The sequence below is a fragment of the Neodiprion pinetum genome, chromosome 1 (assembly GCF_021155775.2).
Source record: "Neodiprion pinetum isolate iyNeoPine1 chromosome 1, iyNeoPine1.2, whole genome shotgun sequence".
In the NCBI taxonomy this organism is placed as follows: domain Eukaryota; kingdom Metazoa; phylum Arthropoda; class Insecta; order Hymenoptera; family Diprionidae; genus Neodiprion; species Neodiprion pinetum.
The window spans coordinates 6,702,849-6,730,700 of NC_060232.1; the positions used below are offsets into that span (position 1 = coordinate 6,702,849).

Below are 27,852 nucleotides of genomic sequence, written 5' to 3' on the forward strand. Positions count from 1 at the left end.
ACAAACTCGACCTACTTAACGCAACTTTAATAAAACTTGTCCTACTCACCGCAACTTTACATAATCGTAATTCCTAAACTCTATCGAACGTAAGTAACTGTAATGGTAATATTCGTAATCGTAATCTTGCACTGAAACGTGAGCCTTAACCTCTATTTCAAACCATTTTATGCATTATTCCTCATTCGTCCATTTTATATAATTTCCAAATTTTCGTAAAAGGTTACAGCGCCCCGAGGCTATCGATTCAAGAGGAGTAAAATTTGACGCAGAGATAATTCGAAAACACTTCTTGCCCCCCGAAAATAAAGCGTGCCGAGATGCACGAAGGTACTTTATTCATCGTTGAAAATTTCTTTTGATCTCTGCTGCACGATATTCCGCCTCCGTTTTTCCTCAGCCGGCTTTCGCTCAACTCGCCGCGATCAAAGCCCCAAAAGTTTTCTCGAACTTATTGTACTCCGGTAAAAATTCCGCGAAGCTTTTTGAATTCGCGGAACGTTTCGCGCCGTTTGTTGTACTCGGAAAATGCTAATCAAACCCTTAGATCAATATGCCAGCATCGACGACCCTCCCGGGCCTTCGTGCCCTGCCGAGATCCGCAAGCTCGATTCTCTCCCCCGGCTGCAGCTCAAGCCCACCTTGTTTTCGAACAAGATTGTTATCGCCGAAAGTTACGCGTTTTCCACCCCATTCCGCGCGCCCCCAACGACGATTACTTTCATAATAGGATTTAAAGAGTTCGCTGCTTGCCTCCAAGCCTGCTTACCTTCGGCTAATTTACTATGCGGGTGGAATACTTCAGCCTACGTGGTGTTTATCGGGAGCTTTCACCATTGTCTTCAGACATTTTACCGTCTTTATTGCTGCTCATCGCTCGAAACAAGCTCCTTAAACATTTCCTCATTTTTCACTTTAATTGGGTACTTGACGATAAATTATTAGGGACAAGAGTATCGTCCCTATTCGGTATAATGACTTGTTCACCTTTTTTCGGTTTGGCATTCGTTCGCTGCATCGAAACGCTGCTCGATTAATTACTTTTATCATTGACTTTATATTCAACCTTCTCAAATATTGCTGCGTGAAATTTTCTGATTATCGGACATTTAGGGCTCTCATATTTCAAGCCATACAAGGCCAGAAGTGCGTTGAAAAAAATAATTCCAGTACCCTCTCAAATTACCTGTCATAATTTAATCGTTTGCGAGAAATTACCCGGTATAAATGTACGAATAAAAATGACGAGCGATTCATTCGCTCATTGAAAATGAATAATTTATGCTACACATGTAACTTGTTATGTTAAATAACGGTTACAGTAGGAAATGCGGAGAATAACGAGATAAGTCTTGACGAGTTGAAATGAGGGGAACTCGAGTTTCCTTCGGTTCGTATTTTTTATTCATCTTCTCATCTCTCTCTCATCTTCTGTAATAAATTTTTTCTCCACTTCGACCCAACTTGGGGGGAAAATTTTTCTCCTTTGACTCTGTCATATTTCAAGCCCGCATGAACATTGGATAATTCGAGATTATGAAAGCAACGAGCCCGCGACGACTAACGAGGCTCCGGAGAAAATCTACAGACATCGTCATCGAGCCACAAAGTCAAACGAAAGCTCCTTCAAGAGTTATCGCCTGAACGAAGCAGGGTATTTACGATCCTTCAAACGTATTTCAAGGACCTTGCACAACCGCGGTGCCGAAAATATATCAAAAGGACTCGGCCCCGGCTCGTTCCCGCATATTTTGCCGAATTATAAAAATAATTAAACTGCAGAGGACGAGAAGACAAAAGGAAAAAAAGGAATTCTCGAGTATCAGAAGACAATTGCGTCTGGAATTATTTTTCTTTTTCCTTCTTTTGTCAAGGAAAATAACGGTAATAACTCGGTTGTTTTCATTCCCAGAATTGAAAGAAAATTTTTATCAACGACCGAACGAAGGCGTCTCTGATTCACACTGTTTCTCACTCAATCACAGCGATTTTCTAAAACGAAAATTCAATCTTCCTTCCAGGCGACGCCGGGACATGATGCTTCGCGTTCTGGGTGTGCGACTTCTGTCGCGTCTGCTGGTCCTCGTCTGCTCCCTGTCGTTGCTGTCGCTCCTTTTCCTGAGCAGATGCGGTTTCAACAATTTGGAGAGTGACTTAATCGACACTGCCGGTGAGTAGCGAACAATGAAATTCTGTCGCGAACGCAGTGAAACCGAGCTGCAGTTTCACGCCGACGAACGACAAAGAGGTAAAAAGAAAACCTGTTCTCTTTTCGTTCTTCCCTTCGTTTTCTTATCGTAAAATATACATTTGTTTAAAGCGTAATTGCAAAGTGCCGGTTATGCGTGTATATTCAAGAGCACAATAATCGCGTATAAATTGAACGTTACCCGGGCTACAATTCTCGACGTCGAGCGTCGCGATTTACGAGTCTCTCTACTGCCAGGAAAACGACGACCCTGATACCCTTGCTCGTCAAGATCCTCGACCCGCCTCGAGATGGGTCCGTACCACAGACTATTACCCATTATACCTTTCTGTAGGTACATATAATATTACAACCCAAATCCCGCGTAAATATACCGGGGAAGCTGTAGCAAGGATTCTCTGTGGCAAATGTGACACGGAATTAGTCGCGGGTGAAATTTGAATTTGGAATTGGAACACATACGACTCGGTATTCACAATTTTATCCCACCTCTTAGTGTTCTTATATTTTTATTATTTAACAGTTTATTTTTTTTTTTGCACACATTTACAAGCTTCGGACCGCGGTGATACGGTAATATTATATTTTTCAGAACGTTGAGACGTATTTTTTGCCTTGAAACGCGATCCCGAACTGCCGGTTTTTCACAAAGAATTCAACGCTCGAGGCCTCGGCTCAATTTTTCATACTTGTGATTGGGATGTCTGATAATATCGCGAACTTATACGCGATTGGAATAAATTTGCAATTTCGGTTGGTAGAGCACGGATATGCTGGAGAATAATCTGAGCCGCGGATGCGAGGTCGACTTAATCACATTCCCGCATTTGATTGTTGTTGACAAACGATAAGATATCCCCACCCGGGAATTTGAAAATACGATAATATACCGTGGCTTTCGGGTATATAGGGCATAATCCACTTCGTCAGCGAAAATGGCAAGGCGATTACGACCCGATTTAATTGGTACTTGCCGAGACTTCAGCATCTCCAATTCACGTTGAACGGTTTCCCAGCGTGTGTACCTAGACGTGGACAACAAAGAGTGGCGCCAACCCGGTAAAAGTAAGCCTCTTGGTTCAGCCGTGATCACCGATCGACGATTTTTCGTCAGGCGAACGTGAATTCATCCGGCTAAACACATTATTCGTTACGTAATGTAACGAGATGTATTCTTTCAAACCCTTCCGATGAATCTGAAGAGAAAATGTATTGAAAGTTACATGAATTGAAGCTTGTTTTTTTTTTTTTTTTGACTCCACTACGTAATGTTAAGAGTTAACTTTTTTCGCATAAAAATGTATTTTGACAGGAAAGTAAGTTGATTTGAAGAAACAAATTTCGAATACAAGTGGATTTGTGCTTCGAAACAAAAAAAAAAAAGAACGCTTCTTTCGAAACGAAGAGGAAATATTTTCGAGGCGGTGGAAAAATTTATCCGGTTTTCAGAAATGTCATTTAATTTGTATAAACTTTTCCGCGAGTGTTGAATATTCCGCTTCGGGGGCCGGAGATGAGTTTTTCCTTTTAACCCAAAAACAAGGCGATACGACACGTTGAAACGCGTCTTTCCACGGGGGTTTCAAAATTCTAAAACCGGGACAATGCCCGTCATTGTCTCCATTGTTTCAGATGGAATAACCCGAGTAAGCGGTGCCCGTGGGTGCAGGGGTAGGTAATAAGTTAACGCCACCGGGGACAAAGAACTTTTTACCGAACAAAAACAATGGGAAGTAATCGCTGTGTAAATGTACATGCATGCCGAGAACCGAAAGTGTCCTGTGTACGAAAGTGAGAGACGGAGCGTTGAGGGGGCGGGTCGGCGGTAAGCCTTACTCAAGGGTTACTTTAAAGTGGCAAAAGGGAAGGTGCGGTCGGAGAAAAGGGGTGAAGCGGCAAAGAGACTGGGAAGACGGTGTAAGATCGTTGAAGCTAGACCATTAATTAGGGAAAGTAATTAAGGCGCTTGTTGTTGCGAGTAAGACGGAATGAAAATTGCCAAACTACTTCCTGGCGATAGTTTTTCAGAAATTCATTTACATCGTATGGGATGCGAGTTTTACGTACGAACCTGAGTATCGACTGAGAAACGAGAGTGTCGCACTGAACTGAAACTTGGATCAGAGTTGATATCGATCAAGGAAAAATATTATCTGATTGTATTTATAGGAAAGAAATTTCGGCAGGATTCTTTACATACGCGTCACTGATTCTCGGCTTTTTTTCTCATAAGAAATAACATTTTTATACTGACATTCAAATGTCACGGTCTTAATTATTTTATGGCGGCGTGTAGATTTAGGCACCGCTTCGAAAGTTTCACAGGTGTTGCGAGGAGATGAATTTCGCGATTAAAACTGACAGTGAAGGAAAAGTAAAGCGACGAAGGATCCTGTATCAGATTGGCTGAATTTGGCGTTCGTCTCAACGATAAACTAGGGAAAACAATCTGCAAGAGAGAGGATTTTGCGGTTCAGTGTCTGAATTATGGATTGCGCGAATTCCGATGTCAAGCCGGTCGTGTCTTCCTCGTGTCTAAATTTATCCGAATACTAGACAAACGCGTATTATTTATACGCGATGTTCCTTTCTGGGAGAGGATCGATGATTCCGCAAACAGCTGGTACGGTTATAACAAACGATCATATACGCTGCATGAATAATAAATTGTGAATATATGGGAGAGCGAGCCTCTTGAAATGAAAAGGGGCGCTTTCGGGCTGTTTAAATAAGCACGAAGGCTGCATGTATTCGCTCATCGCTTGGGGTAAATTAATTGACGACGTTTCAATAACAGATGACGCATTTCGAAACGAGAGATACGCGTTCGGCCCGTTGTAACGTACACGCGAAACGTACTTGTCCGAATCACTTGACGATTCAAACGGAAACTCTTTGCAACGGTGAATTATTACTTATCAAAAGAGGTGGGAGATTAAACTCGGCGCCGTGCGAGTTTCTATCTCCGCATTCCCTCGCCGCTGCTGCCGCAGCGGCATGGGACATTAATTAACCAGAGGTTAAATAATATGCTCCTAATCCGCAGCAATTTATCTTGTCCGGTTAGCGCAGTGCCGGTTCAACCGCGCTGCAGTGAAAACCACCCCTCTACATATCTGTAAGCGCGCCGTTTTGCCCGAATAGCTCTACTAAAATGACCGAAGTTCAACTGCAAGCTCGGCAGTGAAGTTGAAACAACGAATTTGAAAAGTTTCGAAAGCGCCAAATTCAGAATTTTTTTGGCCACGAAACTTAAAGTAAAGAAATCAAACTTTGACGAAATATCCAAGTTTTGAATTGGCCGAAGCCCGTCGCTCACAGTTCCGAAAAGGCAAGTTTCCGAAAGAACGAAAATGATGAAAATTTGAAAATTACTCTATCAAAACGTTATTTTTCGTAACTTTGCCAGGCTTCCAACCGTTCGAAACTTTGTTGTTTCTTCAAAGTTTGATTCCTTTACCTCAAGTCTCTCCACCAAATAATTCGGAATCAGGTGCTTTCGGAACTTTTCAAATTCGGAACCTGAACGCCGCCTCGAGGCGCGAACTACAAGGACGCGATATTTTGGCGATATTAAAAACCGCAGTGATTATAATTCAGCCGTGAATTTTCTCATCCAGGGAAAAGGCCGCGTTTTGAGGTCTCGACGCGTTTGTTATTACACACGCGACTAACGCGCGTCAGGCGGGTATAACGTAACCTCTAACAAATTTCTAGATGTGCGGTGATAATAGAAACCCGCGTCCCTCTTCCGCTCCGCTTCGCGACTCCCGCTGAACCTCCGTCCGCAAAGTGCTTCAACGTTAAACTTGAATGCGAATAATTTTGCTGAATATGCATGCGCGTATTTGCCAGGCAGCCAACCGCGGTGCGTCGGCTTTCCGGCGTTAAGTTTCCCGTTAACGAGTGTCGAGCCGCGTTGTAAGTGTTTGATGCCGGATCATTCCCGCCTTCCGTGAGTGCCGAATTACGCCGTAATCAGCCCGTTTCTCTTCCTCTTTATTTCTCCACCCGCAAATCTTGTACATCGTATTCGGCGCATACTTTTCAAAAATTGCTATTCTGACCGGTAAAAAATCTGCTGTACTTAAACTTGCGACGGACGACTTGGCGGCATTCGACGATCTGGGAATTCCGTCTTGCGGTTTTCTCCCTTTCGTTTCCCTCCTCGCACTTCTTTCCATCGTTAAAAGTGCACGGCGAAAGAAAAAGGAGGAAACAGCCGGTATTCTTGCTTGCAGCTCCTGTACCACCGGAGGGAGCTATTTGAGATTCATGAGCTGTACCCGCTGCATGATATACATAGAACACGTCGCCCCCTGTAAGCTCTGGGAACACACTCTTGGCCGTGGACTACAGGGCGTCAAAATAATACTATTCTCTTTCGTACGGGAATAAATTCGCTTTTTGCGCGCAAGCCGAGCGATTCGAGATTCAAGAGCGATTTGCGCTTCGAATCAAAACCGCATTCGTTTCAATAACGTTTTTCGTTTGAGCTTGCGCGAACGTAAAATTGAACCTTGGAAAGCGTGGACGCTTTGAAATTCTAGAGGGTTGATTTTCGGATCGTTTATTCTACGCTACTTTAATATCCGAAAACCGTTCGTGATATAATTATGTAACGCCTGATCATTTTTAACTTCCCGTTTCTCTGTTTTCAGAGGAAATGAATTTATTGTAACCAACCCGAAATTAAAAATTTTATTTTTTACTAGATTTTCACGTTTCGAAGTTTAGAAAATCACCTCCATTTCCAAAAAATCAAATAAAAACGGTGATATCTTGAGAATGGGTTAACAGATTTGAGTGAAAATTGGTGCCCTAAGGTTGTTTGGATCGCCAATCACGAAGATAAAATCAGATGTGTAAAATTCATATATGGCGTATTCAACAAGCTGTAAAAGAACTAAAAACATTTGGGTTTTTATGAAAATTTTCACTAGCCGGTTTGTTGGGTGGCTGATCACGAATCTGAAGTCAGACTGCGAGATCCGAAATGTCGATGCAATACGGTGGAAAAAAATCTAAAATCTTCCGATTTTGGTAGAAATTGGTAGACGGCGATTCTGTTGGATCACCTATAACGAATCCAAGGTTATATTTCCAAAATTTGCAATGGTGGATCCATTATAGTGGTACAAAATAAAAAAGTTCCTGATATTTTCATGTAATATGGTGTCGAAGGGCTTGGAAGTCGATATTCACAAATCTGAACTTATAGTTCGAAATTCGAATTAGATATTAGTTTATTTTTTTTTCACCATGAATTACGAACATGCAGAGTGAGAACGGGAAGTCTAAAGCCGCTTGTTGCAATTACGAATTTTACTCCAGCCATAGAACCTGTTGGAAATTTTTCTTTTTAAAATTCTGAATCTCACCTATTTGTTAAAAAAAGGATCTACACTTTCATCCGACAAATCTCCGCCTTGTGTAACCCGATCGCAGGTGTAACGAAAAATTCGCAAGAGCAACACGTGCGGCGTTTTACAGTCACGTGTTTATTTTCTCATCCGCAGAAAAATCGTGCCCAAGAGGCCACTTGCTTATACCTTGGAAATTTAAAGCTCGCCCCGCGTACGTGAACCGCGAATTTTAAGGGTATATTCGGAGAACAAAGACACGTGAATTATGAAGCAGCTTCAAGATTATTCGCGAATTTTAACGGCGCCCGGTTTTGCAGATGCAGAACTAGATACGTACGTCGGAGCGAGTTTGCAGCGTATGGCGAATACGTAAGATCCTAGCTACGGTCCTATTTTCTCGACGACGTCGTCGTTCTTTCCGACTTGCGAGCTTCGTAAGCTCGGAGCAGCCCGGAGTCGTCTTTGCGAAATACGTGAGGCGACTGCCTGAAAGGGCGCGTCGTTACGCCAAGTGTCAAGGCGATTCGACGGGCGAGAATATGTGTATACCGCGATGTGTGCCTCCGGGAAAAGCGGAAGAAGCTGTCAAGCTCGAAGGCGCGGTGAAGAAAAGCTCATTTTTCCAATCGATCGACGCGCAAACCTCCGAGGACTTGTTACGTGCGGTAAAAGAAGCCCTGAGTTCGAAAGTTTCAAGTTTAGCAGAGACGAGCGAAGTTCTTGTTGAAAACCAACGAGAAGGAAAAAGCTCGGCAATACGGCGAATCGGAGGAAACCGCACCTAACACAAATTTGAAGACAGATCGGACGACCAGCTTCCTTCCCTGTCCTTATCATTTTATCTTTGTCTTCGAAACTTGATAATGGCAGAACGACGATGATTTCATGACGTAAGGAAACAAGATGAAACAATGCGCAATACACACGCGTTAATTGAACAAATAAGAAAACATATCTAAGGTGACGTCACGTAGGCTTGATATTTTGTGCTTTAGTGTTTATATTATCATTCTTGCAACTTTTCATTGCAGAAGCTGGCATTTTCAGCAAACAGAATATGCGGAAATAAATCAGTAGCCTATTCACGTGATTTCTGTGACGTCATCTTGGATACGCGCAGACCGAGCGAAAATCGGTCTGCGGTTCTGGCGCACCTTGTTTCCTTACGTCACGGATGACCCGTGCAATTATTCGAATGACGAGATCGAGGGTTGAAGGGGCAGAGTTTCGGGGTGACTAAGTAATTAGCAGCGTTCAATCAATCAATCAATCAATCACCGACGGCTCGGGAATTGATTAATTAATCAAAGCAACGGCGAATAGAACATTGGACGAGTGGTGCCTTTCGCTCGTACGAGAGCAGGCCTTTATTTGTGTGAGGAGGTACATCGTGATTCGTGAACGATGGTACGCGCAGCTGCTATTTGCTTGTGTCAAACCTAGGGGGGACAGAATTGGCGCGAGAGCTATCACGGAGGCGAAACCTGAATTAATTTGCAACAGCGCATACGTACGATATGTGGAAGTAATTGTGCGAGTGGCGGAATCATTGAACGTTATTTGACAGAGGCAAATAACTCACGTCTTGTCGAATGAACGCGATAATATCGAATGAATTCAACGGTTTGCACGCCCCAAAATTGCAAATCGATACCGCAGATGCAGCGAAAATAAACCGTCGTTCCGTGCCGATTCGTTGCAATTGTGCTCCGTCGGATATTCAAAGTCCTTAAATTTTGCGCGGGTGTCAACGGCGGCAGGACTCTAAATCCTTTTTTGGGACGACTTTTGAGCCGCTGGTGTAACGCGGAATTTACTCGGTTTAATAGAATCTTCCGCAACCAACGGGGGCGATTTTAAACACGGTCACTGACGGATCAACGCGGCGTGATACATCCGAGGTTATTTCTGCTAAAATCAACAAGCGAAAAGCGCCACCGTTAAAATTGGAGTTTTTGGCAAACAGGAGCTTACCCCCACAAGCGCGTCAAGTTCTTGGACGATCCTGATTATCGGGATAAGAGTTAATTGCTTTTTTCCCTGCGCATGTAATACCGACGCTATATAAATTTTTGCCGTTTCCCTGTGAATTATTTATTTATTTTTCTCATCGTTACGGTAGCACGGTTAAAACGATAAATACACGCGTATCACCGTTTCGGTGCTTTCTTCGCCTCGCTGCACGTCAGTTCACTTCGAAAGAAACTCGAATCGGGCCGAACATCCCTCGGGATACGAATGGTCGACGATCACCGCGGCTCAAGGATGAAGGACCCCGTCCAAACGAACCGGAAATTAATCTGGTTGACGGCCATCTGATGGATGCGTTGGTTAATCGAATCACAAAGCTGAAAATATACCCTCCCTCTACGGAACTCGAGCGTGAGATGAAAAAAACTCGATATAAAACTGACGAAGTTAACTTACAATTCGATCCTGTAAAACTCTAGTTTGGGAAATTTAATATCCTGAATATGAAAGCGGCGTAAAATGGAAAATAAACGTTCGTTCTTACGTTCGACGATGTTGGCAAGGAAAGAAATCAAATAATTTCTTCAATTCGCTAAGATAATTTGATCGTATTAAGGATGCTCATGCCTGCAATATTCCGCGCTACCTGACACTTATTGCTAATTCGAATCCTTACGGCAATTTAAATGCCCGTATTGCTCGATCTAGTGAAATAAATAATCGATGAACGAAGAAGAGCGCTTCGTGATCTGTTCGTATTAATTTACCGGATGCTGGTGACGTTAAGGTAACGTCAGGTGTAGCTGATGTAGAGGGTGGTAGTCGACGAGCCGGTTACGGGATCGTGACTGCCTGCCACGGGGTGAGGATCGTATTTCATCCCCGAAGCGTAAGTTCCAGACGAACGATGAAATTACAAGGAAATGAAAAATTTCCTCATACCTAATCCTGCGCCTGACGTTCGAGTCGACGAAGACGCTGCAGAGGGTTGATCGATTCGTCTGCAGTATTTTGCGAACCTTTTGTTTAATTTATTTTCTCAATTTCACGCACAATATTGCTGAGAATATCGGGTCCCACTTTTCAAGTCAATATGCGTTATGCAATACGGGAATAAAAGTCGATTATTCCCTTGTTGCATGATATACCAATATCACTTGCTTTGGAATGAAACGAAGTCCACGAAACATCAGGTGAAAATGCACTCATCCTGTAGTCATGCCGTGCCCATAAAATGGTGAAAAATGTTGATCGGAAGAAATCTGAAAAAATTACGGAACATCACACGAAAGCAGATATTCGCACTGTGAAAAAAAGACGACGATGCTTCTTCAAAATTGACCGGAAAGGAGGTGGAGTTTCAAAACGAAAAATCTGAAAAAATTCTCGATACGTAGAGATATCGTGTCTGCTGGATCTGGAATTTTTTTCAAAATTTTACGAGTAAAAGTTGCAGAGTTGTCGCGAAAAGACTAAAAATCACGTCTTGTGCGATAACTTGAAGCAAAATGGAGTTAGAAGAATAAAATTTGGCGTGAATCATTTACTAACAGAAAACAGTCGGTCACCCGCAGAATCTATTTTGAGATAAGGCATGCTTACCCAGCAACACCCTTTGTTTACTCCGAAAAGATCTCGGAAGATTGTATCGAAATTTTCCACAATGGAATGAGCACATAATCGGAGTGTGAAAGAAGCTTATCGACGTAACAAGACAAAACGAGTGTAGGTTTTGACCACTTTATACGATAATTAATAATCTCCGAAACTGCTGGGTTACACAGACGTGCCAATAATTATGATCACCGGATGGAAATACCAAACAAGCGGGTGTTAATTGAATTTCCATTGTTTCGCGGGATGAATATGCGCGGCGAGTCAGCCCGGGGCGACGAAAGGTGAGGAGGAGGGGTTGTTAGTTTGAGGAGGAAACTGGAAAACGTATAAATCGAGCCGGAAACCGTTTTAGCCGGCCGTATTTCCGGCCGATGCCGGTTTCTGCACGTATCCGGGCAGCATTCCGGGTCGAAATTTCACCCGGCACATCAGCCTTCGCGATCAGGCTTGTCAAAATAATCGCTGCGAGGGGCTGATAATTTCTGGTTTGCTGCAAGCATAATATCCGTAAAGCTTGCAGCGAATTATCCGCGGTTCCACCCCTCGCAGGATACAGGCTTGTATACACGCAGCCGTCTGCACTCCACCTCTACACCAAATGTGCAACAATGCCGCTGATGACAGGCTATTATATGCGAAATAACAATGGGCTTCGCGCGATACACGCGTGCGTACATCTGCGCTGTTCCAGGCTGGGTAATCGAATTTTTTCGTTATTGTTTAACAATGTTTTAGCGTTAGTCCGATTCCTCTTTTTAGCTGCGCATACATTGTAATGCAACATTGAGACGAAGTCAAATTCGCCGGGCTTTAACTACAGTAGAACCTCGTTTATCAGAATTAATTGGAGGATCGAGCTTAGTTTGTATAGCCGAAAATCAATTTTTATCTTAAGGGATGCGTACGACAAAAAGTCAAATCGACAAACGGTCTATATTAAACGTCTGAGTACGTGTTGAACATTTTTCAAATATCAAACGCTTATTTCATTACTTCGGGTTTATTGAGTCATCCATAATTAATTGAAGAACGGCTGCTGCACATTTTTTAACTGGCAACAATTTAAATTTCATGACAAAAATATATTTTTCGATAATAGTTCGAAAAAAGAATGGAAAAATATGTATTGTACGATATTTCTTTGAAAAAGTTTCACCATTCGCACCTCGCCCCTTTTTTGCTATGCCCAATTCGCCGTTTTTTTTTTTTTTTTAAATTTATTCTCCTTCTGCCACCCCACGTGGCTTTCATCCTTACACGACACCTGTTATTTACCGTGACGCACGTTTAATCAAGATGAATACACGCTGCTGTTGGATCGCGCATTGCGTCATATATACATGTATACAGCCCTCAACGCAATGTATTATTTTAAGTGACTGCAGGGCTAGGGCATGGCATGTTATAAATGAAATATATGTACCCCAAAATGATGACAGAGCACTCAATGTATTTTCACTCCCGTACAATTTTTTAACCAACGTTTTATCCAAATATTTGCCTTTTTTTCGTGGTACGTTAAAAAATCACTATTCCATTTCTGAATTTGGTACTGCAATTGACTAACCAACTATTGAAATGAATTGAAGCTCTTCATCGAATAATCGAATTTGGATGATTCTAATATCTCTTTGAAAACGCAAAAATAAAAAGTGGTGGATTCACAAAGAAATGAATAGATATTCATGGTTCGTTTGAAATTGCGTTAAAATGATTGGGAATTTAGTAAATTTGTTTGATTTCAAGCTACGACAGCAAATTTCATTCGGGAATTTATTCTAGAAACAGTGAAAACCACTGCGTGTAGTGTAAAATCTGCTACCTACATTTGTAGTAAAAAATATAGTTGCCATGGGTATTCATTTAGCAAAAACCTTGCTGTGCGTCTCTCTTCCGTCAGTTTTGAGTAAAATCTGCCTCTCTTCTTATCACCGCGACGTTTATTTCTTACCCTCACGTGCCGCCAGCTTCCCAAGATTCGAAATGACTGAATGGCACGCGGTGAGGGGAGTCGGGAGTCTTTGGACGGGCATTAGATTCCGAGCAAAGAGCCACTCGAGGAAACGTGCCAGTCACTATTCGTCTGTATCAAAGTACCTACCTACCATTGCCGAGTCGAGGTGAAATTAGAGGAATTAGCGGAGACGGAGATCAAGGAGAGCAAGAAGGACGGAGAAATAGAGGGAGTCTGCCCATCCATCGTACGTCAGTGGCACACGATGACGCACATTCAACGTGGCTTTTTGTTCAAAGGAGGAAGCGGCGGTGGGTGCGACTACGGCAATTAATTATATCGTACGGATCTTAAATTATCACCATCGCTAACAAGTCTGCCGAGACGCGGGGATAATATCGTTACCGAACGCGAGTCGAGCTTTGCCCAAGAAATTTCCGATTATCGAAGCTGGATCGAAAAGCTCCCAACAGCTTTTCCACTTCCGACGCGTGTCTACAAATGATCCTTGGAAAAATTTTCTTTTCTCACAAGGCTTAGATCTTTTCAGTGACGATTAGTATCGATTTCCCCTACAACTGGAGGAGAAGACGTTTCGATACAAACAGAGAGAGATTGATCAATGGATTGATAAGTGCAGTATTTGTGTCTTGGTGTGACCTTCGGGCGAACATTAGCTGAACAAAGATAATAATAATTACTTAATACTAGTTAAAAATATAAATTTTCGTACAAGATTATAGTAATTTCGTGATACCAGTTACAGATTTGTATAGTTGAGATATAGTTAGAAAGGAGAGAGAGAGAGAGAGAGAGAGCAGCAGATACGAGAAATTGTTTCGCGAAATGGTCTCAGAGTCCAACGTAAATAGAGAGAATCTCCACGAGCGGCGTTGAATATATTAAACGGGGCATGAGATAATGGAGAAACTGACCCCGTATAAACAACGCTTGATGATGTAAGGCGTGTAATAATATACTAAACACAGGCTAGATACGCCCCTGATTTTCTACATATCAAATGTAAGATAAGACACAGATTCACGAGTCGGCGCCGACTGCGGACGGGAAGTGATAAATTGCGTAATGACGATAAACCAAATCGTACTGTGATTAAACAATCGAGAGATAAGAAAAGTAAGCAAACAAAGCGTTTTATTTACGCTCCATATTTATAGAAACAGTATCTTGTAATGTCTCGAACTACGTAACGTGCAGACTTAATCATACAGAGAAATATACAATCGTTCTAAAATTTCATTGTAAAATAATGTATCGTGTGGTGCACCCTTAGAATCGATCTCGATTACTGGAACCCGCGAAACTTATACCTCGGTGTATGGAAAACTGGCAGCGGATAGCAGCTTTCAAGCTGCGGTGTATTACGCTATAAGTATAGACAATACAGCGAGGGTGTTGTTGCGAAATTAGGTGTAATTATACAGCATCCTCCACTGCCTCGTAGAGTTTGCGTAATCGAAACCTGATCCCAGGGCCTGCGGAAGACTGACCTTTAATTACCCAACAATAGCGTGCATGCATGTATAATTCAGTACCCCCGAATCGCCGCGGGCTAGGAAACTGTTAATTATTTGCGAAATATGCCACGGAAGTTACCGGGGAGTAAAACGTTTCGTTGTACAATGCGCCGACTGAATATCGAGCGAAAAAAGCAATTGCGTAAACGAGAAATTTCCCTTCACCCCTTCTCTGCACGCTGCCAGCTGTCGAAGGGTTATTCCATCAAACCTCGCGCCACCCGAATTTCCGAGGGTGCGGGCTTGCGGAGTGACGTAACCGGACATGAACCAACCCCGTCCCATCCTGCAAGCTTGTTTATATTCCATAACGCATCGCTGGTCACTCTGACGCTTCTGTTTACCATCGACATGTGGACATTATCGAAGTACGCCTACAAACCGCCTCCGCGATCCAGCAGCCCCGATGCGTAAACTCTGTGCCCGAAAATCGAACACACGTAACCAAGGGTGTAAAAACCGGAGAAGTTTAGTTTATCAATGTTTACGTTATACGGGGGGAAAAATTACGAATGTAAACTGGGGAAAGCGTTCGTCTGAAACCCAAAAATTCGAGTCTGAAACAGAATTTGGGTTCCATAGAATGGTGCAAGGGGTGCAGGTTTTTCTTGTGTCGAGGGATTGACGCGCCCTTAAGAAGCTTTTTCGGTGGCGTGACTAAACCGCGGTAATTTTCACGGGAGAACCTTATTCCGGGCGGAGAGATGATATTTGGTCGGTTGGCCCGACGCCATTTCACGCGAGTCTTCGTTTCAGTTCATGCGATGAATTATGGCTCTGTCCTGCGCCCCTGTTTCTTGGCACGTGAAAATGGGTGATAAAAGGACGAAAAATGAAAAAAGGAAACGCTTACACACACGCGCGCGCACACAAAAAGCTTCACGCCAAAAGTCACTTTCGGATAATCGACGGTCCGGCGAAAGGCAACGGAAAACGCTTACAGCATTTTTTCGTCCGCTTCCTCTCACATAATTTCTTGGCTCGTGTATCGGCGTTAATTGCAGTCGCTGCTCTTCGCATGTACATGCATAATTCAGGCGAAGGTGTCCAAGCTTTTCAAATTCTCCGTCAAGGTAAAGTTGATTAATCAACCTGGCGCGAGATTTTTTACTGTGTAAATGAACTTTGTTACACGCGTTTAATAAAACGATGGGAATAAGCCGTAGCTGTATGTCAAGCCTAGGGTTGAAATATACCGGGTGTCGGGATTTTTTTTTAAAGCTCAATCATCGCGTCATGAAGATTTGTTCAGAAGATGTGGAAACGAGGTAAGGATTCCGCTCTAACCAAGGTGTTGCTTTTGTTTCACTTTTAGTCCAGTCAAAATAGGTCTGAATTAAAAATATTCAGGAACTCAAGTCCGAAATTACTTTCGAGCCGCATAATCGGCTTTAAAATTTTTTTTGCGTTTTCTTCAAAAACAACTGCTATCGATAGATGAAAAATGACTTGAGAATCGTGTAGAGCGGAAAATCCTACAACGGATTACGTCCTCGCATGTCGGAAGTGGTGTCGGATCAACGAATAATGAGAAAAAAATAATAATTCCACCGAAATTCCCCAGATTCCCTCGATAAAGTAGAAATTATTTACTCTTAATTTCTGCTCGCGGCATTTCTTCCCGTTAAAAAATAGTCGATATTCCCACCTTTCTCGTTCCCACCTTTCACCGCGTCCTTGACCTTCGTTTTCGCGACGAAATTCACCACCCTCTGCATGTACCGTACCAGATAACAGACTTAACCGAGCGTTATGGCCGTTCAGAGTTTCATTTATCGATACCCCGGATGTCCCGAACGCGTTCAACGATCAAATCCATACCTGCGCCCTACGCTCACCCTTTCCCTCGCATCGTTGAGCCGTTTTCGATATTACACCCGGATTCACAAAATTGGAAGAAATATTTGCAAGTTCTTTCGTTTCGAGGCTTTAAAGAATTTCTACGAAATTCAATATAGGTCGCATTACACGTGTATTCGATTCGCGAATAATATTCTAATCTGATGAAAAATCGCCGAACACTCGACGGATCGATTTGGCGTTTCTTCGCCGTCATCCAACGCTTCGTCCAATCTTCGGCAAAAACTTTCACCAGGAATATGCTTCGGAGAAGTTTTCCCTTGGTCGGTAGAGACGATGCGTAATCAATTTGCCAAATTCCCCGTACATCCATGAGAGAGAATTGTTTTCCAACTAAAAAACGTCCGGTGCAGTGCCGAACAAACGAGATATTCGATATACCTCCCCATCTCGTTAGGACTGAATACTCGCGAGCGGAGTGAAAGGCGCATTGGGGGCAAAATGTGTTTCACTGCATGGGTTATATCATCCAGCCACACAATTCTATCCAGCGAAACGCCGAGTCGGTAAGTAAACGAGGTATTCCAGGGGTGGAATGAGGATATGAAATTGTAACGCGATATTTCGGGGTTCCGGATCCTTTGGAGATGTTATTCCGTCCGCAGAGTGAAGCGTATCTCCGAAGCTGTCATAAACGCGTCTCGCAGCATCGCCTGTCGGCTGCAACAGCACCAGAGGCCAACTTCGTCGTGACGTAGTTTCCAATTTCAGTTCCAATTCCGCCGTTGTTTCGAGGGCAGGAAACAGTATGGGAGAACAATTAATTCTTCAACCACGTCATATGTACAAGGATTTTATATTGAACGAATATACGCGCTGATTAGATTTATTTCTTCTGTTTCAGGCCCCGTTACGACGACCAGTCTTGCCGAGGCAAATCAACGGGAGGAGGAAACTCGTCTTGAAGTCGAAAGGCTTACGGCTGAAATAAGAACCCTGAAATTGCAGATCCTTCAGCTAACAGGTTCGTTATCTCGCAAAGTGTACATTCTCGCGGTTATCGACGTTTACTTGTACCGTGTATCGTTGAATATCATCCACCCGACGACTGCAGACGCGTCAAAGGCAATCGAGGAACATTGGGCAGGGTAATTTAGAGACGTGTTCAAAGCCAAGGGAAATCCTGAAGAAAGATTTTAGCTGTGAATTTAGAACAGCCAGTCCCCCGTATGTTAAAAAATTAAATCATCGACTCTTTGGCACGCTCGGAGTTCTCGAACTCGTTCCATGAAAAGCGCCGTTTGAAACGTATCGATCAGAGATGAAAATAAGCCGAGAAAGGAGGAAGAGAATGGGAGAAAAAACGACGCAGCTCCAACGCTTCGAGCCGGCTACAGCAATTCGGGTCTTTTTCGTTCACCCTCGGTTAGTCTGGTTAGATATTTATCCCCGCAGGAATAGAGGGAAAAGTTTCGAGTAGATTTCACGGTACTGTTTCGGAATCCCCCGCGGTGTAAAGCGTCCGGTTTTTCCCAGATATCCACGGGGAGAAACGTCCTTCGGTAAAATAGCTCGCAGTATGCGAACATAAAGAGACTCGCCCCGCGTTTAAATCGATGGTCAATTTGCGAGAACAAACGCGAAATGACCATCGAGGGCATAAGAAGTACAAGGCGGACCGGTGGCCGGGAAAGTTTGATCGGGAAAAACTCTACGTCAAAGGTTCTAATATTCTGCGAAAGTATTTCAGCTTCTATGAACCTGGATAAAGAAGAAAAAAAGAAATAAAAAATAGAAAAATGAAAGTACGGAAGAATTTTCAAAGTGATACGGAGATAGGTTGATCCTGTTTGTATTTTTTTTTTTTTTTTTCTTTTTCTCGACAGAATTATTGTGCTCTTCGAATAAATTATTTCGGGTATTTTAGCAGGCTTCTTCGCCCCGCGAATAACAGCGATAAAGCTCTATACATCTCCTCGATAAAAGCGCGATATTTCGAAAGCTTTTCACGCCCCGGTAATATCACTGCCGTAAAATACCCGTCGATGATCCCTCTCGCCAACACTGGAAAGTACATTTTTATTAATAACCGCAGTGATGCATATCGGAGTGGTTTGATCGACGGCTTATTGGTCGTTTCGTCTTTCCTCTTTTTTCTTTCTTTACAATTTACGTCTCCTGTTGCCAGGCCGTCTGCGCAGAATGTCCGCAAATTTTCCACGGCAATCTACTTAATCGTTGCGGTAACGTCGCGACGCTCGTCTGCCTCCCGGCGTCGAGTGATCAAAGTTTCAAAGTATTCGCATCATGTCGAGACTCCTGTCTTCCAAATCCACCGCAAAGTAGCTGGATACTCTTTAGGTACAAGTCCCCTTGTTACAACGGCGTATCGATGAAACAATAAAATTATTAAGCAGGGGATGAAAAGTGGAACTGAACTTGGTCGAATTCAACTTTATCAAAAAAATCACTACTTAAAGGGAGTAGCCACCGAACAACTTCGAAATGTTCGTCTTCTTCTTATTATTTTGTTACTATAATCTCTTCCAGACAGTTTGGCGCAAGAAAAATTAAAAAAAGATATTGTATGTTAAAGACAACCGTACGTTCGTGTGTGATACATATTTATACGCGTTTTTCTCTAAACAAGTGTTGCCACTATAACTTAAAAACGCTTAGAAATATCACGTTGATTTCTTCTTTTAAGTGAAGACATCAACCTTCGCTACAAAGTGAACCTACGTCTATATAAAAAAAAAACTTTTTATTATTGTTGTTATTGTAATAAATGTCATTCATTTTTTGATGTTTTTCAAATTCAAGCCGGCATTCTATTAATTTTCAGTTCTTCGCAAATGCCATTTGAGTTTTATCCCATTTTCGGCTTATTTTCGCTGCCTACTCTCCTTAACAAATTTCTTGCCATTTTTCACGTATAATTCACACCGTTCCTTTAATTTTTATAGATCCGGACTTGTTTAGGTTACAAAGTGAAACATCAACAACAAACATCAGAATATGTCTGATATTTGAAATAATGTTACCATACATGTTTTCTTACAACTTGTTGACACAGTTTTATTTTCGTGAGTTGCATTTCAATGAAAAATTCCAAAAAATGACGTTTCGATTGAGTAAAATTCCGAAAATTAAAATATACACAGCGTTTACTCAACGTGTGGGTGTGAAAAACCAGAAAAATTCGTAATTCGTCGCTTTCGGAACTTGCGAAATTCAGAATTTCAACCCCACCCCGGTGTAACTAAGCTGAAATTGGATAGAACTATGCGAGGTACGAATATGAAATCGATTTGCGGGCGATCCACGGAGCTGCGTGAATATTTCGCAGCCCGGGTTGATGGCCGGCTGTACGTTCGACAGGCCATAGATAATAATCCCTGTTGAACAATGGGGCTTTAGACGAGTCAACCGCCACGCGTCCTATTATGAGCCAACCACCCACACCCCCTGACTGCGAGCCCTCTCAGCACCCTTCGAGTAATCTCGACAGAGTGCTCAAGGGATTCTGGAATCTGGAGTCGATGATTATCTCGGCGAGCTTTCGCCCTGTATACATATGTATTCCGCGTGCATATAATTCGGCGAGGTCTGTAGATACACATCCGGGGGATTGCTGTTCAAAGCTCACCGCGAGAAGCATTAATTGTTTCATCAGCCCTCCGCGTCGTAATCTCTGAAACCCTGTTCGAACCTCGTGGGTCTGAAAACTTCTCCAAACCTCGACTCCGGGTGCTTTTTTAAAAGTTTTCTTAGACACTTTCTGCAACGCGTTCTTACTTATTGTACGCTTGATAATTTCTGAGTTGTCCGAGAAGATATTGACCTCACTTTGAAACGTCGCCTCATTTTTGCCGAAGTTTCATTCAAGAAGCATTCAAAGATTTTCAATTATTTCACATATCCTCTGCAGTCGAGTCAGGTAATTCTAGTCAACGTTTTACTGAGGCTTCGCTCGATGATTAACAAAATTATTTGAAATCGATGTAAAACAAGAATGATTGATCAATCATTTAATCACGAGACACCGATAAGCGAAACAATGTACAGGCATATTCGATCGATCAAAATTTACGTAGTGAAATTCTTCTGGGCAGCCGGGTTTGCGAAAGATATTGCAATATAACGCGTATAATTCATAATATCACAAAATACCGGGAATATTTGATACAGGTACTGAGAAATACCTCCGCTCTCAATTTTCTCTTACCCATAAGGTATATCGTAAGCTTGATGTATTAACGTGAAATATGTAGGTACGTAAATAACCGGCGGATCGCGATATCGAGCGAATATTTAAGCCATGCATTCGCCTTTTCCAAAGTCTCAATTTCGCCCAGAGCAAGGCTGCCGGGTCTGGAGCTTGCATTTCTTCATCCACTCTCTCGGAGTTTGATACGCTTTTGAAGTATGATCAGCCGTAGCTACATCCGATCGGAGCGAAGAAGCAAAGAGTTCACTTATCGCGCCGAATCACGTGATCAAAGTTGCGAGAAACTCGTTTACTCGGAATCACGAATCGCCTCGGTCCCAGTCACGAATCTTCAGGGTTGCTGTTCGTACGCACCTATAATAATGAATTTTTCCACCGCATTGACCGACGCCGGTTCGGCGTCTCTTCGTCGAACCCTTCTCATTTCCCGAAAACTTTACCTAGCGAAGAATATTTGAATCCCGTGCGTTTTACGTCCTGCCATTGGGGAAAAAAAATCAACTTTCAATCCCAAGCCCGGGAATCGACCGAACGGCGCCCTGAAACGATTCGGATATCCGGGCACGCCGTTTTCAATGAACAGCGCGCACTAAAATGGGGAGAAAAACTAACCAGAGATAATAATGTACCGAGGTACGCCTTGCTAAGATTTTATCATCACCCGAAAGCCGATTTATATTCCCGCCATTATCCTCGGCGCGTTGTACGATGGCAGCGTCCTTTGTTCCATAGTTCCACGATCGTTTTATTTCCCTTTTTTCTTTCTTTTTTTTTCTTCCTCATTACTTTTGCCTCTCAAATGAACGCATTGATTTTACGACTCGATAGTTTCGACGAGTTGTCTCCGGGAACGATTTCTTTCGGAGCAACTCTCGCCAACGGTAAAACGCAGAAATTGGCCTCGGTTGATCTTTGTGAGTTCCGTTACGAGCCGACATCTCGTTGAGAGGATATTTTGCGTGTGCGATATGAACAAAAGTTGGTGAGATTTAATCAAGATTTAATGGGAACCAAGGTCTGATTAAAAATTTAAGGAAAGAGAAATACTGCTTAAGAAATTGTATTTTTGGCTTACAACCAAATCGTACTGTAATATATCATGAATGCTTTTCCGACAATTTTTTACGACTTGGTCAGCGAGTAAAATAAGCCAAACAGCTTTAAAATCGGATCGAAACCCTGGAGTTTAATAATTTTTAACGTTCGAAGAATTAAACCTATTCTCAAAAATCGTTGACATCTTAGCTTGTGTCGTTCGACTTTCCTCGGTATCATTTCCATTACACACAATCGACGTTGTTTTATTCTCATTCGGTATCATTGCGGCAATTGACATTGCCGCGTCCATTTCTGTAAGCGGTTTTTCTCTCCCTTGCCAATGCATGATTCAGACTCGAGAGTCCCGTTTATCCTCAAACGGCCAAAGCCCAGCTCTCAACGTAAGAAGTGTAATTTCCACCCTATCGCATAACACGCTCGGTGCAAATAAAAAGCTCCGTAATTTCCGGCAGTAAAATCAAACCCACCGAATCCATTCGCGTCTCGTACCGCGTCCAACCGTTCTTCTTCTTCTTCCAGGTGGTCCACCGGGTCACAGCGAGGTGGCGTCTCTGCTGAACACGACGGACGTCGGGGACTGTCTGGCTGCACGGCGTCAGGTCGATTTGGCAGAAATATCCCAGGGTCTTCCGCACAACAACGAGTACGAGCTGATAGCGTTCAGCCATTTCACCTTCTCGCGCGTCTATCCGGTGGACCTCGGTCTGGGAAAGCGTGTCGTCGAGAAGCCGATCGGATTCAAACGGAAGGACCTCCTGGAGGCGTTGACCAAGGCGGTGGACACCCTGAACCGTAACACGAGTCAACTGCCGACGAAGTACACCCTGGAGGACTTCCTCGAGGGTCTTTACAGGGTCGAACCGACGACCGGCACCCAGTACGAGATGTACTTTAGGACGAAGAACCTCAACAAGAGCACCCAGAGCACTTCCAACGGGTACACCAAGGTGACCCTGATGCGACCTTACACGCCGATCCAGTTCGTCGCGACGGAAAGACAGCCGGCAAAGGAGAAGGAGCTCATCCACATTATCCTGCCGTTGTCGGGGCGCACGAGCACCTTTCAGAGCTTTATGGACAAGTTTGTGAAGATTGGACTGAAGAACGACAAGCGGGTGCATTTGACCGTCGTTTACTTCGGCACCGAGGGACTTTCCGAGGCTCGGGCCATCATGTCGCGGGTTCTTATGACCCGCGGAAGCGGCGGCAGCAATCAGAACCTCAGGCTATTGGCTCTCAACGAAACTTTCTCAAGGGGGAAGGGACTTCGCGTTGGTGCTGAAAGGGCCTGGGGCGGTGAAGCCGACGTTCTTCTCTTCATGTGCGACGTTGACGTCGTTTTTAGCGCGAGGTTCCTTGACAGGTAATTTTCCAACCCCCTCCCACTGACCAATCCGTAGATCAACATTCATAGAATTGGCCTCTCCAATCTCTCGCAAATGATTAGTTATTTCGTACCTGTTTCTTGAGCTTCGCAGAATTTTATCGTTCTGCGCATGGAAAGCATAAAAATTTCGACAGCAATTCGAGTTCAGAGAAATTACAATCATCATTAACTTCTTTCCTCCACTCGTACAGGTATTTTTTTCGTATCCAATAAATTCGATTCTTTATAAGGGTCCCTTTTAGAGGGTATGAAAATCGAAACGTTCCTCTGATGTTTTTCTGTCTTCCGTCGACAATAATTGGCTTAACACTACATCCAGCAAAGAAAAATTCCTTTCCATCTACTCTGTTAATCGACATCCTCTTTTCGCTTGCTTCAGATGTCGATGGAACACCGCGCCGGGTCGGAAGGTTTACTACCCGATAGTTTTCAGTCTGTACAACCCCCACGTGGTCTACACTCTTCAGGGACGCGAAGTGCCTCCTGAGACGGATCAGCTTGTCATATCCAGAGACACAGGATTCTGGAGAGACTTCGGTTACGGAATGACCTGCCAGTATAGGTTAGAAATTCACTCTTTTTGCCCAAGACTCTGAGAGCTACTTTTTGCACTCCTCTCACTTCTCGCTTCTTCTTCTTCCAGGTCCGACTTTTTGAGGGTGCGTGGCTTCGACGAGGACATCGTCGGATGGGGTGGCGAGGACGTCACTCTTTACCGGAAATACGTCCGAAGCAACATCAAGGTCATCCGGGCAACCGATCCGGGAATTTTCCACATCTGGCACCCGAAGGTTATACTTCGAAATCGAACGTTGTCTCATATTTCTCCATTTTTTCTTTCACGGTCCCCGTCTTTCTCTTACCTACGTTCATTGCTAAACTCGTGCGAACTTTTGAGGCCTGGGGGAGTAGTCAGGTGTTATGGATTTTGGAAGTACGTCTTACATATATAGGTATGTGGGTATATACGGCGTTCACCGCACGGATCATTAGGGATCCGGTAAATCCAATCAACGGTTGGCTTATTACCGGCAAACTTCCAATAATTATATTACACCTGGGACAACCCTGGAAGGTGTGCGAAAGGGGGAACCCTTGGCTACACCTCCTGGTATACATGGCAACTTGAACGAACCGATGCAGTAACGTTGTTACTAAAGGGACAAAGTTACGCCGGGAGTCCGACGGTTCGAAATTCGCGGCTGTACGAGAAAATTGGATTCCACCTTATTCCCGGTTTCCGTTTTTCGAATCATTGAAAAACGATGAAAATTCCCCGTATCAAGTATCAAGCCGCTTAAGAATAGCCCGATTCAATTTTCTGCGACAAAAGGACTCCTCCAGAAATCGAACCTGCGTGTTAGAAAGCGGCGAAACAAAGAGAAACGAATCGCCTGCGGCAGCTTGGATACTGTTTTGAAAATTTCTGATTCAGGTTTGGGCAGCTTCGGGGGTTCGATTCTCGTCAAGCTCTCGCAGCCAGAGGCTTGAAGCGGTTCGCCGTGTCAATGCGGAAGACATTTCTGGTTCGGTTCAGGGTAGATGTGAAAAGTACGCGAAGCGAAGCCGTTTTGCGTATGTAACGGGGTCAAAAATTTCCCATCCCCTTTTGCGGCGAAGCGAAGGAGCCGGAAGAGACACGTGGAGGACAATATTTTCTCCGTTTCACCTTTCCGGCAGCCGTGCCTCGAGCGAGTGATTTGTTCAGTTTCGTTCAAATTGCATACATGTATGCGTATATATGTATATATATGGCGGGCAGCTTTCACGGAATGTAGAACGAACGGTGAACAGCCGGCAAACGTGCGTGCTTCACCTTTCCCGTTTTGCCGCTTCCACGTTTCAACCCCTCCCGCATTGAAGGGGTTCATGTCCCATTTTCTCCACCTCGTGTAAACGAGGCTGTGTTCAGACGGAGAGTTTTCGGTGAAACTCACCGTTAAACGCTCCCAGATAAGCAACCAAAGCTATATTCCGTGTCGCTGTGTATTCGAAATGTAGCTTTTTTCGTTATCCACTATCTGCTGGCGCTGAGCGGTGAGTTTCACGGAAAACTCTCGATCTCTTCGGCTGCTTTTCTCTGCTCATCAAAGCTCTAAGAATCTAATTCTCATAAGTTTTTATCACCCTTGACGATGATGCGAGATAAATATGTTCGTTTATGGCTCGTTTATGTAATTACTTCTTCTAGTATTAACGAATCTTGACGTTTTTTTAACTCTTGTATCGCAAAATAGTCCCTTATTTGAAACTGTCAAAAGTCGGTTGAACACAGATACAAAATCACTGGGAAAAAAAAGGAAATACCGTAATTTTTTGCCTCTCTCGTAATCAGACAATATTTCAATCGTTGAAAATCGTCATTCACAGTGCAGCAATCCGTTATTTGCAAACAGACGGGAAAAGCAAGGCTGAAATTAAATTTCATTCAGTCTATCGGACAACGGATTGAAAGCCGAGTGGGATTATTTGCGATGAGTTGTATACGTGTGTACATACATTATACCTATATGTCTGAGCATATAGGGCTGCTGGATGCGAAATGTATGGGAGGATCAATTTTGGATGGGCTCATATTCGAGCCTATTTGCGATTCGTGCCGTCATATTTACTCGCAACTCCGAAACTCCTCCTCGAACTACTGCCAACCCATTTCGTGCCTACCGGAATGCCGAGTGTTTGCAGAGTTCCCATAACCATCGACTCCGAGGCATTGCACGAGGATATAAGTCTGGCGAAAATCGGCGAGCCACATCCGGAAAGTTTGACGGAGACGATGGTGGAAAAAGATACCGCGTTCAGTAGGGTGTGGTCCTTAAAAAGGTCATTTTTTAATTTCTACAAATCGGCTGCAGATAATTACAAAAATAATTCCCAAATTGCTTCAGATTTTTACTTCCACTATATTCCGTGTGCCCTAAAGAGGCTGAATTCCATTCAACCTTTTCAGGGATACATCAAATTTACCCTACGGATTTAGATGAAATTTGGTATAGGGGGGTTTCTTGGGTCGCTGATTACGAATCTGAACTCGATATTACAAAATTCAAAATGTTGGACCCAGTATGTCAATATCAAGTAACTTTTGGGGTTTTGGTCGACATACTGGATCAGTTTCGTAATCAGCGACTCAAAAAACCCTCCTATATCAAATTTCATCGTAATCCGTTCCGTGGATTTAATGTGCTCCTGAGAGGGTTGAATGGGGGAATTCACCCTCTTTGCGGCACCGGTTACAGTTGAGATAAGAATCGGAAAAAATTAGGGAATTATTTTTGAATATACGTCGAAATTCAAAACTGTCCTTTCAAGGACCACCCTAGGGTGCAATATTATTCTTGCTTTATACCTTTGGGAAATTTTGTCCGTTCCGTTTTGCAGGTCTGCTCCGGGGGTCCTGGTCAGCGGCTTTCGACGGACCAATATCGCGCCTGCATAAGATCGAGGGCTCTGAACGAGGCGTCACACGCGCAGCTCGGTTTCCTGGCGTTTCGCGAGGACATCGCCAGCCAGGCGATAAACGTGAAGTCTATGGCGAACAAAAAGAAAAAAACATCGTCGAAAAAGGAGAAGAAGAAACTCACCAAGGTCCAGGTCAAAAATCAACCCCTACAAATCAAAGAGAAACCGCTCGGGCGAACTTCCGAGGATCAGACCTGATCTATCGTGAATAATAAAAATCCACGATGCGAATTCTGAGTGGTTTCTTAGTGTGTATACACGTTTTACACACGTATTCACGTATACATATAAAGTGTGATTTATATATTATGTATAAAGAAGACAGGGTTGGATATCGAAACGTTTTGTCAAATTCCATTATCGAACGAGGGGTGTGACGATCTCGAGATATTATATGTATAAATAAGCGTCCGGTAAGATACATATGTAAATAGGGAATTCGTGCTGTTATTTATTGTGTAAAAAGTATGTAATTGCATATATACATATATATATATATATATATACATAATATTTATACATTACATAATACATAGATGATTGTGATGATGATGCGACGGTTTCAAAATACACTGATATACGATATATCGTGTTAGTTAAAAAGAAAAAAAAAAGTGAATGACGATCTTTAATCACGACAGAAGAACCAGTGATTGATTCGATTGTCGGACTCGGTAATAATAGTGAAAATTATTGATCAATGAAATTATACAACGTATTTCCACCTATGAAAATGCAAAAAAAAAGACATAAAAAAACGAAAAAGAGGAAGTATGATAGACACGACTAGTCAAGCAAGAGATAGAAATGCGCGAGGTCGTTATGAACAGGTATACAATTCGTAAATAATAATTAGTGCAATGCAGCAAAACGCTATAATATCCATTAAAAAAATCTACACAACGATCATTTCAACTAGAGGATATATAATGCATACAAATATAATCGCACACATAATTACTTAAACGGTAAATACGACTTTGAAGATTCCCAAGGTGAAGTATTTAAATTTTTTTTCTTTCTTTTTTTCTTCCAATTAGCGAGGGTGGTCTTAATTGTATCAAGTTCCACCGTTCGCTGGATGGCGCAGCGTTGCTTTTTTCCGTTTTGCATGCATGAAAAATTATACGCACCGAACTGAACTACTAGTCAATGTTTTCGAAATAATATTGTGCTTTCGTTGAAATTTCAATGAACGAAAAAAGTGCAGGAATAAATTAAGGAGGAAATGTGAATAAAGTTTTACGATAGTTTATTA

The 27,852-nt window shown here is 43.0% G+C and overlaps 1 protein-coding gene across 1 annotated transcript in view; it reads left to right on the forward strand.

Annotated features, from left to right (window-relative positions):
- LOC124215875 (Chondroitin sulfate N-acetylgalactosaminyltransferase) overlaps window positions 1-27,359 on the forward strand; it is a 37,329-nt gene extending 9,970 nt beyond the window's left edge. The window contains exons 3-8 of the mRNA XM_069135285.1: window positions 2,022-2,170; window positions 17,360-17,479; window positions 22,265-23,108; window positions 23,512-23,694; window positions 23,776-23,923; window positions 26,514-27,359. Of these exons, the coding sequence (XP_068991386.1) occupies window positions 2,022-2,170; window positions 17,360-17,479; window positions 22,265-23,108; window positions 23,512-23,694; window positions 23,776-23,923; window positions 26,514-26,792 (1,723 nt within the window). The 3' untranslated portion in view covers window positions 26,793-27,359. The remainder of the gene's footprint in view (window positions 1-2,021; window positions 2,171-17,359; window positions 17,480-22,264; window positions 23,109-23,511; window positions 23,695-23,775; window positions 23,924-26,513) is intronic.
- The last annotated feature ends 493 nt before the right edge of the window (window positions 27,360-27,852 follow it).